The sequence below is a fragment of the Dipteris shenzhenensis genome, chromosome 30 (genome assembly GCF_047967505.1).
Source record: "Dipteris shenzhenensis isolate YYH24624 ecotype China chromosome 30, Dip_SZ_1.0, whole genome shotgun sequence".
NCBI classification, from domain to species: Eukaryota; Viridiplantae; Streptophyta; class Polypodiopsida; order Gleicheniales; family Dipteridaceae; genus Dipteris; species Dipteris shenzhenensis.
Window position 1 is genome coordinate 41,433,571 of NC_141625.1, and position 11,585 is coordinate 41,445,155.

Consider the following 11,585-nt stretch of genomic DNA (forward strand, 5'->3'; position numbering starts at 1 on the left):
ACCCACCTTCCACTCTTAATTGCATCTATTATTCAGGTCTCACTACATCGGGTTACCATGCATGTCCTGTTTGTGGTCCTTCGCTAGTTGCGTCACGGGCAGACGTATTGAATAAGGTCATCTATGAGAATCACCATCGATTTCTCCCACCTGATCATCCTAGATATGTTGCCCCTTGGAATGAAGTCCTCCCACAATCACTCACTGCGGGAGATTGGATGAGAATTTGGGACGGTTCCAAGACTCCTCCACCACTTGGCATGAGCCGGTAAGGGTTTGTAACTATTGGCTGGAAGTAAAGATTGGCTATATTGGCTGAAAGTAAAGATTGCCCGCTAACACTTTATTTTGTTTAGATACTCCATCTTTTATCGTTTACCATATTGGTCCCACCTCAAGATCAATCACCTGCTTGATCCCATGCATATCTTCAAGAATGTGGCATCTACCATTTGGGAGCATTTGAATGGGACACGAGATTCAACAGGCATAAGGGAGGATCTACGTACCACAGGGAGGATGCGTGAAGCTTGGCCTCAAGAGAGACCAAATGGGCGTGTTTTTTTACCTCGTGCACCGTGGATGTTATCAAAGCTAGAGATGGCGACGGTGAAGCGCGCTATTACTACAATTCGTACTCCCACTGGATGCATGAGGTGTTTGAAGGGAGCCTTTACAAAGAGCAAGAAAAGAGGTGTAGAGCAATTATATGGCTTGAAATCTCATGATTGGCACAAGATGCTCCAAGTAAGTATTTTATGTGCATAATATCTTTTTCCTTTCAAATTTGTGAGTGAATAGCTATAAGCAACTAATCAACCACCTCCTCGCGGGTTCAGTTCATACTACCTACTAGCATTTCATGTAGTGCATCGAAGGACGTGAAAGATTGTATTTACAAGAAGATGGGCGAGCTTGTGAGGTACTTTACATGATACAAAATATGATGCATATCAATGCTCCATGCAAGTTTGAATGCATATTGCTAATATGCATACTTTCTCATTTCTAGGTATGTGAGCTCAAAGGAAATAGATTCCACCACGCTTGAGAATGCTCGAGTTATGTCAATGGAGGCGGTTTGTTTAGTGGAGGAGACATTTCCACGTTCTATTCTCACAAGCCAACTACATCTCATAGTGCATTTGGTGGATGAGATTGCTATATGCAGTACTATACATGCACGATGGTTGTTCTTCCTGGAGCACTTCATGAAGACCTTGAAGAGCTTCGTGAGACAAAATGCAAGACCCAAAGGTAGCATGGCCGAGGGTTGGTTGGTACAAGAGTCACTTGTATATATTTCTTTGACTTTCAACAAGCATGAAAAAATACATAATAAATAGACTTGGTAAAAAATCCATGATTTAGATGAAGGTAGAAGAAGAAGCTTTCTCAGTAAAAAGAATGACAAAAAATTTACAAAGAATGAGAATAAATAAAAGCTAATACTTGAAATGACAAGAACCATGACTGAAAGATAGGACTTATTGCAATTCGGGATTGCTTGGATGGAACGACTGCCGGCACATTATCGATATGTAACTTTTCAAGAAAACTGTCATAATAGCTTTTTTGACAGAACAACTTTTTGACAGAACAGCTTTTTTGGCACTATTTAGTTTTGCAAAATAGCTTTTTTGATAAAATAGTTCTTTTTGGCAAAACAGCTTGGTTGGTAAAACAATCTTGTTTTTTTTGTAAAACTGTTTTTCTCTTTTTTTGTTTTTCTATCCAGTAGATAAGAATGTTTTCACCGACAGGCATAAAGCCCGTTTGGCAAGCATAAATCCTGTTTGGTAGGTAAAAAGCCCTTTCGACAAGCAAAGCCCTTTTAGATGGAAAACCTTTTTAGCATTATATATTTTTGCAAAATAGCTTTTTTGGTAGAACATCTTTTTTTGCAATTAGAAGAACAACTTTTTCTGGCAATTGGCAGATCAGAGCAAGCAATGAATTGTAGTAACCTTCAACATTTTGAAGCCCCATCTGTAGAACAACATTCCATGTAAATAAATCCAAAGCAAACTCCTCACAAGATTCGCTATTGCATAAAGACGTGTCCGGAAGATGATGCAAGATGAGCGGCCAATGAGGAACTACTTAAAGAAATGTATAATTTATACAGAGATACGAAAACAAAGATGGAAAGGAAAAGTTTCCAAGGCCTGCTATACCTCCTACCTAGAGCTCCGCAGTCCTAGCTAAATCACACTTGGCGCCACTCGTCACGATATCCTCAGACATACAATCCTTACATTGACTCTACAACAAGTATTTTACAAGAGCCTTGGACTGAGAGAAGCTGATCCAGAAACTAAATATCAAAAGTGAACCGACATACTAATACTTTTTTGGAAACTCTTGACGTCAACGAAAATCTAATGCAAAAACGGGCATTGTTGACTAGAATTTGATAGGGCTAACTCGCTACTATTTGTGTGAATGAATAAAACAAGAAGGCATCATGAAATGAAATATGAGTGTTGACTTCCACCACCGATAGGCAAGCTGCTAGTTGCAGCTAAAGAAGTCCATTGACACAATACCAGGGCTATTATCATAATTCAACATAGAGAATTCCAAACACAAACCTTGCTCTATTCAACAAAACCTACTCATCAACCTCGACACGTATCTATCTGTGCAACTCAATCTTGTACTCCTCAAAGCTACCTGCATACTTTCTTACGCGACCATCTTCCATAACCCATATCTCACTCCTTTCGTCATCGTCACATACATGAGATATTAGACGAGAATCATGACTCAGTAGGACCACTGCACCTAAAAATTCATGTGGGGCGTCTGCTAAAGCATCTATGCTCTGCATATCCAAATTGTTTGTGGGCTCATCTAGAAGCAGAATATGAGGCCGAGCCATGGATATCACAGTAATTTAAACCATGTGCCTTCTATCCAGCTTCACAATGGGGGTGAGATGATTATGACTAGGTAAGCCAAACTTTCCCAGCTTTGCACGGACTCCCTCATGCTTACTTGGGCCTTCTTGGTCTGGAGACAAACTGGACGGCACTCTCATCGATTGTAAGCAAATCAACAAAGTGCTGAGAATATCGATCAATTCTGAGTTTCTAGCTTTTCCTAGAATCCCCCTCTAGAGGCCGCACGTCTCATGCCAGTAAGTTTAGAAGCATAGATTTACCGGCACCATTAGGGCCAACTATAGCTACGCATGTGCCCATATCTATGCCCAAATGGATTCCCTTAAGAGCAAAATCCTCCTGACCAGGATAGCTGAAACTAACCTCAATGAGTTGAAGAAGGGGCGGTTTTAGCTCTGTGGGCTCAGGGAAATGAAATTCCATGCTATAATCTCTCGACTTTCTGGGTGCTTCTTGAATTGCCTCTTCATCGTCCACCCCACCAGCCTTGCCTTTCCCTTTTGCACAAGCTTCCTTCCCTGCGACCATCTTGGCCCTGTCCTTCACTTCGTCTTGTTGCACTCTATTTTCACTTCAACTGCTTTTCATAGATATCATATTTTTTTTTGTTCTCTTTGCGTTTCTGCTCATACCCAACTTCAAATGCATCAAAATTCCCGTGGTAGTAGTGCAGCTTTTCATCATGGAGATGGATGATATTAGAAAGTTTAGGAAATCCCGACTGTGTGACACAACCACGAGTGTTTTTTCCCACCACTAGATTCATCCGACCACACCACAACCCTCACTCCGAGTGAGTACTTTTTCTGGGCCAAGGCTTCCGTCTCTACATTGTAAAGCCCCGCTACTGGAAAGCTCGTTCCCGCTCTCTGGTCTGCCCTCATCTTGTGAAGCTTGCCGAAAGCCTTCCAGTTCTTTCTTAGTCGCAGATCGAGAAGTTGTACATCGTGGACTCTCCTCGCGTATGCATGTGCGTCCTGTAAATCCGATCGCCAATTCGATGAATCAAGCAGCTGGCTCGTCACACATGGCGGCAAACCCTGTTGAGTTTTCGAAACGCACGTCTTTTGGCACACGCTCGGGATAGTCCGTGAGAGGAAAATGGAGGTGCTGTCTTGTTCAGGGATGAGAGATTGTGTATGGTCTCCATCGCGAAACGTCCGAAAGCCCCACGAGGCACTGTTCCACTTGATCGGATGATGGAATGAAATGTGGCGAAGTAGCAGAGTTTTTCTTTCTGATCATTCGGCTCAAAGCTTTGGAATAGAACAGCAAGCGTCAGTAGTGCGTCTTTCTCCACATTATCGGAAGAGATCCCCATGTCATCCGGAGTTGCGGCAGGGTAAGAGCTATGAGGCGTGGACAGGCAGCGTACATCGACAATAGCACCTCTAGAGGCAAGCACCACCGGATAGTGAAGGCGTGGGGAAAGGGAAGGGGGACGCCTTTCCCCCTCGTAAAATGGCGAGCGGGTGGGCAGCCCGCAAGCCATTTCCCCTTTCGCAGCCGTCAAAGGCAAGGGAAGCTTGCCTCGTGTTATTCTGGAAATCTGGGCAGTGATTTTGGGCAGCTTGGAGATTCCCATTCCTCAAAATCTTTTATCTGACGGCTCAGATCTTGTTACAAGCGACCCCAGCCTTTGACAGAATGGAAATCTTCTGGTTTGGTAACCGGGAGCTAAGAGGAGGTGATGAGGCAAGGGGAGGCGACCAGGGTGGGTGTGTCCATGAATGTGGGAAGCTGGATGATTCCAGCTTTTGGCATGTCAAGTGCTAAAAGGTCTGAGCTGGAGAATTTTAAAAATTTCCCAAAAAAAGAATAATCACAAAACTTTTCCCCAATTCGATCCTTAAGCACTGTCTCTAGGAGAGCCAGTGCTAACAAACATGCCAAGACAAACTAAGACCAACTGGCAACAGCTGATGTACTCTTCCATTCCGTAAAATTTAGCCCGCACCTGTTATTGGGTCTTAAGTGATTTTAAAAGGTATCTAGGGAAGCTTCACTACATCGAGAACTTGCCCATAATAGACCTATAGCAGCAGATCTCGTTGGAATGAAAGCCTAATGTGCACCCTTCGAACAGAGATGTGTAGCATCATCTAAATTGCATGACAGTTTTTACAAAAGTAATATTATAGAAAACGTGAAAATCTCTAACATGTCTTGCAATGATACTCGTTGCAAAACACTAAGCCATGCCAAAAAGGTTAATAAAAAAAGTCTGGCTTGCTCTCACAATCCACTCTGAAGGTCACATTGTTGTACTCTGCTTGCAACTTCAGGAGTTGGGTACAGAAGATACCCATGGGACGTTCCATCAAATGTATTTGCACACCAGACAGTGGACAGAATTCCAGAATGTTGGAAAGAAAGGTAATGCAATCCTCACAACCACTGTCAGCAACAACAGAAACTTTCCTCAATAGCACCCCTTTGTTAGGCTCAATGCCACCTCCAATTCGCAAGGCCTGTTTGAAAACACCAAACAAGAGTATCAGAAACAATTCTGCAATGCTTACATGAAACTTATCAAATATGGTTTTCTTTTTCCAGCCACTCAGCATTGAAAAGAATAGGATGCTTCAAGGACGAATAAGAAACCTTAATCATGTCAAAACTGATATCCAGGGACCGCAGCTCTGTGAATTCCTCCAAAATGTGTGAGAACGCTACTGGCTCTATTCTGTCTAAAGACACGCACATGCCAAGCTCATGAGCATTTCTTGCCATACTCAAAAAATCAAGAACGCTGCCTACCGTCCAACCCTTTCGCGCCATCTTCAATTTCTGCAATTTAGGCGAGGCATTGAAAACAGGCCTGAAGTATGAACCCGCAATAATCTCTGTTAACATGCTCCCATCGGCATGCACTTCCTCCACACCATCAACTGAGAGAGACCATAACCTAGGTGAATTGATTCGAAGGCAACGAAGGGAAGGCAGGTAACTATCGTTTAAATGATCTAAATGATTTGTCTTTCGATTGCCTAGAGAAGGCTTAATAGCCAAAATTCTCAGACGCTGCAAATTCGCAGCATTCAGGGTTGGAGAAACCAGACCATGCCCAAGAACAACCTCCAAATCTTCTAAGAAGGGGCAGAGCTCTACCAGACCCTCCAAATCCCTATCTTGCAAATCTAGGTTCTCCAGCTTACATCTCCGAAGACTTACAAGCGGCAAACACTCAGGTGTAATGTGCATTTTTGAATAGAAAGTGAAACCCGGCCTGTCATCAGCGTCAGGGTCCAAGAACTCCAGCCTGGTGAGTCTAGGCCACATTGATATTGCATTGAGAATCTGGTCACTGATGAGGAACTTCCCCTCAAAGTCGAAAAAATCCATAGAGTTGCGAAAACGATGAAACCACCCACAGGCGATGTCGATTGAATCTTCGTCGATGCACCACATGCCTTCAATAGCGAGCTCCCGAAGGCCGCAGCACCGCTTCAGCAACTTGCAATAGGCGTCAGCGATCTCCTCATACTCAACTTCGTCGTATCTCCGCGAGTGCAAACGAAATTCCTCGAAAGAGACCAACAGGGAGGGCACCGCCGCGGCGCAAGCTCGCCAACGCCTGCAGGCGGCTGCAGCCACAACTAAATTCCGAGCAGTGTTTGTCTTGGACAAGATCAAAGATATGACATTATCGGGGAGAGTATCTATGGAGGGAGTGTCGGCTCCCACTGTAAGAGAATCAGTGCCATCCGCCATAGCCACTCTCTCCATCGCCATAGCAGAGTGCCCACATACGTCTTTTTCTTGCCGCCTCTTAGGACATTTACACGGTAGTAACCCAAAACTCGAGGGGCAACCTACCACATGCAAAACGTCATTGACTGCGCCTCACAGAGCAAAGCGGGCTCTCAAAACAAAACTGCGCCTCCTCGGCAAGTACACGCGGGCTGCCCGGGCTATTCCTTCACGACAATGAAATGTCTCTTCCATCCAAATGCCAGATGCCAGAAGCTTTGCTGCTGGGCTATGGCGGTGTGTATTCTTGAAGGCGGTTACACACCACCGCCCCTCGCCCAAGCTACACCCATTTCATGGGCAGCGAGTGCAAGTGATGATTTGCAGTGGCGCCGTCCAGGGATTTACACACCGCTGGTGGAGAAAATGCGTTACAGACCTCGCTGCCACCCCTGCAAACTTCCATTTATCAGGCTTACAATTGGTTCTCCCAAGGGACGGAACTAGGCATGGGGGAGCGAACGGACGGAACTGGGCACGGGAGCTCCCCCACACACTCCAGAATGAAAGAGGGCGTCGATTCCCCTTTATTGGTTACGATAGGCAGCCTTAAGAGGTGTTTGGGTTTCTTGAGCCATCCTTCATCCATGTGTCTTGATCTGCATCGTTGATCGTAAAGACTTCATCCATGTGTCTTGATCTGCATCGTTGATGTAAAGACTTTTTATTTGAAAACTTCACGTATTAATATAGTGCAAGGTTAGCTTTTTACCTTCACGTATTAATATAGAGCAAGGTTAGCTTTTCACATATTAATATACTACAAGGTGGGGATTTATAGACGAATGGTCTTGATATAAGTTTTCTCCGTGAGACCTCATCATCGACTTCTTCCTTCCCCCTCTCCGATTGACCTCCAGGCTTCGACAGGTTCTTTTTCGTTGCCCAACCAGTTCTCTTCCTCCTCTTTGATTGGCCTCCCCTAGTTTCTTCTTCCTCCCCCCCTCCAACCTTCCGTTTCTTAACCAGTTGGTTTGCTTCTTTTCCTAATAGCTTTGTGCGTTTTGTGCCTCCAACGTACAATCCTCCTCTTCGGCTCTGTCCCGACTCTCCGAGTGCCTTTCTTCACCCTCTTGCTGTGATTCGGTTCTGAATTCTAGAACATTGAAATTCCAATGCTTATGTTCGCTGCCATTGAGGCTTTGTTGTGTGCCGTTTGCAAATGTTGTGTTCTCTTTCACATGACCACTTGCAATTGTATACATTGCCAGAGGCATAATCAACGAAGAGGTAGAGGAAGATGGGTCCCAAGACGAGTCCAACGGCTTTGAGGAGGGCCAGTAGGTCAGTGGAAAGGACATCGAGCCCGGAACCGAGCAAGGCACGAAGGAGGGAGCGATTTCTAGGAGTGGAGGGAGGAGGAGAGAAGAGAAATGAGGTGTTGGGAGTGATCGGAAGCTAACAGAAAAGCAGTTGCTATGCAGAGCAATGGGGCACATGAGCAATAGCAGACTGCCCACAAATGCAAACGCTTCAATTAAAAGACCAAAAGATCAAAATCCCATATGTCTTTTTCTTGCCACCTCTTAGGGCGGTTACACAGTGCACACCCGAGTAACCCAAAACTTGAGGGGCACCCTGTAACATGCCAAAAGGTCATTGGCTGCGCCTCACACAACAAAGCCGGCTCTCAAAACAAAACTGCACCTCCTCGACAAGTACACGCGGGCTGCCAGGCTATTCCCTCACGACAATGAAATGTCTCCACCATTGGTTGGGCCAAATGCCATAAGCTTTGATGTTGGGATATGGTGGTGTGTATTCAAGGTGATTACACACCACCGCCCCAGGCTGCACCCATCTCCTCTCATGGGTAGCGGGTGGAAGTGATGATTTGTAGAGGCACCCTCCAGGGGTTCACACACCGCCAGTGGAGGAAATGAGTTACAGACCTCGCTACCACCCCTGCAAACTTCCATTTATCAAGCTTTCAATTGGCTGGTTCTCCCAACGGATGGAACTGGGCAAGGGAGCTCCCCCGCACAATCTAGAATGAAAAGAGGGCGTCGATTGCATGGAATGCTCCCCCTTAGTGGTTCTCGTCTGTAGCTTGGTGTGTATGGATATGGTGCCCGCCAAGCTTGAATCTTTTATCTGATTTGTCGAGGCGCATTGAAGCGGGCATCTAAGGCTTGGTGTGTAACCAACCTCATCCATGTCCCCTAAAAGGGAAACTAGGGCCTTGGAGTGTAACAGCTCGTTATATCCCTTTGTAGGCATTTTCAGCTCTTGAACTACGTGGCACATTATACCATGTCCATCATGACACGATCCAATGGCTCTATACTTGTAGGCATTGAGGTTGCTTCCTATGTAGCGCGAGGCCTCTTTTAACCCCTAAACACTTTCTTTGCAAATTGTGTGAGCTACTACACCTTCTCCTTCATTTGAGACTTGCACTCTTGAAACTGCCCCTACCTCTCTCATGTTTGGTGCCTCTTTTAGGCATTAGATTTCATTGCACCAACCATGGCCATTGATCTTTTAGAGCTCTTGGCTAACAATGCTCCAAACCTTCATTATGAGAATTCTCCCAGGTTGGCCACTTGGTCAAAAATTTCCAAAAAATTTACTTGTGGCCTCTACTCACTCCTTCCCTGGGATCATTTACCCCTACATTTTAGTGCTTCCCTCTTACTTTTACCTCTGCCCCCTCCCCCTACGCTCTTCAATTTTCACATGTTTTTGTTTCTCATAAGTGTATCCTAGAGTTGGTGTGCCTTCATCTATTCATAGACGGAGTACACAAACACTGGCAACATAGTGGGGAACCCTTGCTTGGAGCTCCTTTAGATTGCTTGCATGACTACTCCAACTAGCTCTTTGGGTAGCCCAAGTGGCTCTTGCACGTCCTTTAGGCAGTCCAAGATGCTTTGTTTGTAGCTTGTACTTCAGCTTAACTGCACATAGCTACTCTTCACTTCTGTTGTCTACTGCAACTTCTTTTGGTCATGTCTGCAAGCTCTTGTTCATTGACTTTGTGGTGGAAGGTCGCATAATTGCCATGTATTATTCTTGTACAAAGCTTCCATTTCTTCATTCATCACAATTTGCTATTATTGCTTGTCAACTCCGTCTTCAAAGTACACTGGCTCTTCTATAGCCATGATGGTAGTATAAGCACATAATTGGTGGTTTCAACCTGAATTGCTTTGCCTTTCTGAGCATATGTCAATCTAGTAGGTGGTCTGCTTTCCCTAGTAAACCGTCTGAGTTTTTGTGGCTCTTCTCGAGGTGCTTCTGGTAATTCTTGCTCTTTATCATCAACCTTTTCTGTAGATGACTGTGTAATCGATGTGTCTATCTCCTGTGTATTTGAGGTTTTCCATCATCAAAGATTACATCTCTAGAGATAATGACTGTTCGGTTGATGGCAAAAGGATTTGCACAGCAATATATATGGTTAGGACTATGATGAGACTTATGCTCCAGTAGCAAAAATGGATTCCACATGGTTCTTAATATCACTAGCGACACTGAGCAGATGGAATGTGTACCAGTTCGATGTCAAGAACACTTTTCTCAATGGTTATCTAGATGAGGAAGTCTACATGCAACAACCACCAGGTTATGTTGAACTAGGAAAAGAGAATCAGGTTTGCCATCTTAAGAAAAGTCTCTATGGCTTAAAGGAAGCACCCAAAAGTTGGTACAGTAGAATCAACAAGTATTTTGCTAATCTGGGATACATGAAGTCCAATCCCAATCATACTCTCCACTACAAATTTCAAGGGGACCAATTACTATTGCACTTTTGTACGTAGATGATCTAATTGTGACTAGAAGCAATGATAGCTTCATCAAAAAGTTGAAACAAGACTTATCTACAGAGTTCGACATGAAAGATCTTGGACTTATGCACTATTGTCTTGTTATTGAGTTCTGGACAGATTCAGACAGCGCCGTCATGAGTCAGCTAAAGTATGTTGACAGTCTCTTGAAATAGTTTCATATGGAAAATTGCAAGATTGCAGCCACTCCCATGGAATAGAGTTTGAAACTTACAAAAGATTCAAAAAAGCCTACCGTCAATGACAGGCATTAGGGAAATTTGGAGCTCATTTTGGGGCCCTCTAAGGACTACCCTTGAGAATATTCTCTCAAAAAAGGGGGCATGGATAATTTTTTGCAAATTAGCTCAAAACTTGTGAGACTTGGGAAGCTATATGGCTCAGAAGACTATTGTCAAAAATATATTATTTTGATGAATCAAATCCAACAAGAATACACTGTGATAATCAATCGGCTCAAGCATTGGCCAAGAATCTAGTATATCACTCCAGGACAAAGCACATTGATGTCAGAGAGCACTTCATTAGAGAAAGAGTGTTACTTGGTGACATCTCACTACAACATTTTGATAGCAAAGCGAATGTTGCTGACATCTTTACCAAGCCACTTCGCAAAGAGATTTCCGAGAAGCACTGACAAGATTTTGGTTTGACATTAAAAGAGTGTGATGGAATGTAATGCTAAGTCCTTCTTCGATTCCCCAGAATCATCATCTTGAGGGAAGGCCTACTTCATGATGTTGATCTTGAGGGAAGTTGTTGAGAAACCATGCTCAACATCATGTGATCATATGTGCATAGGACTAACCCAATAGTGTATAGTTAGTCACTTGTGATGTGCTTCTAGCTGTGCCCTCTCTCCTCATCTCCACTTATCTCCTCTCCCCTCTTCATATTTTGTCACGCTACATTAGGGACCATCGGTTTCTTGCCATCCACCAAAGCCTTGAATACTTGCACAACATAAGATATATCAAGGTTCCTGCTGTTGGTGAAAATGCTTGTTGCCTCCACATCCCAAGCACATCTTCTATGATTATCTCATCAAGATGCAAATTGAGGTTCTTTATCGACATGAGCTCATCTTTATCTTCTTTGACTTCTTGATCTGACTCTTCTTCTTCTTTCTCTTCTT

At 44.1% G+C, this 11,585-nt stretch overlaps 1 protein-coding gene and 1 pseudogene across 1 annotated transcript; both read right to left on the reverse strand.

Annotated features, from left to right (window-relative positions):
- Nucleotides 1-2,614: 2,614 nt before the first annotated feature.
- LOC147882135 (ABC transporter F family member 4 pseudogene) lies at nt 2,615-4,491 on the reverse strand (annotated as a pseudogene).
- A 379-nt stretch (nt 4,492-4,870) lies between these two features.
- On the reverse strand, nt 4,871-8,228 carry LOC147882136 (uncharacterized). The gene is made up of 3 exons (XM_087402012.1): nt 8,183-8,228; nt 5,511-6,675; nt 4,871-5,377 (listed from the first exon to the last, which is right to left on the reverse strand). The coding sequence occupies exons 2-3, from the start codon at nt 6,639-6,641 to the stop codon at nt 5,117-5,119; spliced, it is 1,392 nt and encodes a 463-aa protein (XP_087258138.1). The 5' UTR covers nt 6,642-6,675; nt 8,183-8,228; the 3' UTR covers nt 4,871-5,116.
- Between the last annotated feature and the right edge of the window lie 3,357 nt (nt 8,229-11,585).

Excerpts from the sequence above, each read along its gene's own strand:
- LOC147882136 (XM_087402012.1), bottom strand. The coding sequence starts at position 6,641 with ATGGCGATGGAGAGAGTGGCTATGGCGGATGGCACTGATTCTCTTACA. Across the intron at positions 5,378-5,510 it reads TCAGTTTTGACATGATTAAG|GCCTTGCGAATTGGAGGTGG; the intron begins GTTTCTTATTCG and ends GTTTTCAAACAG.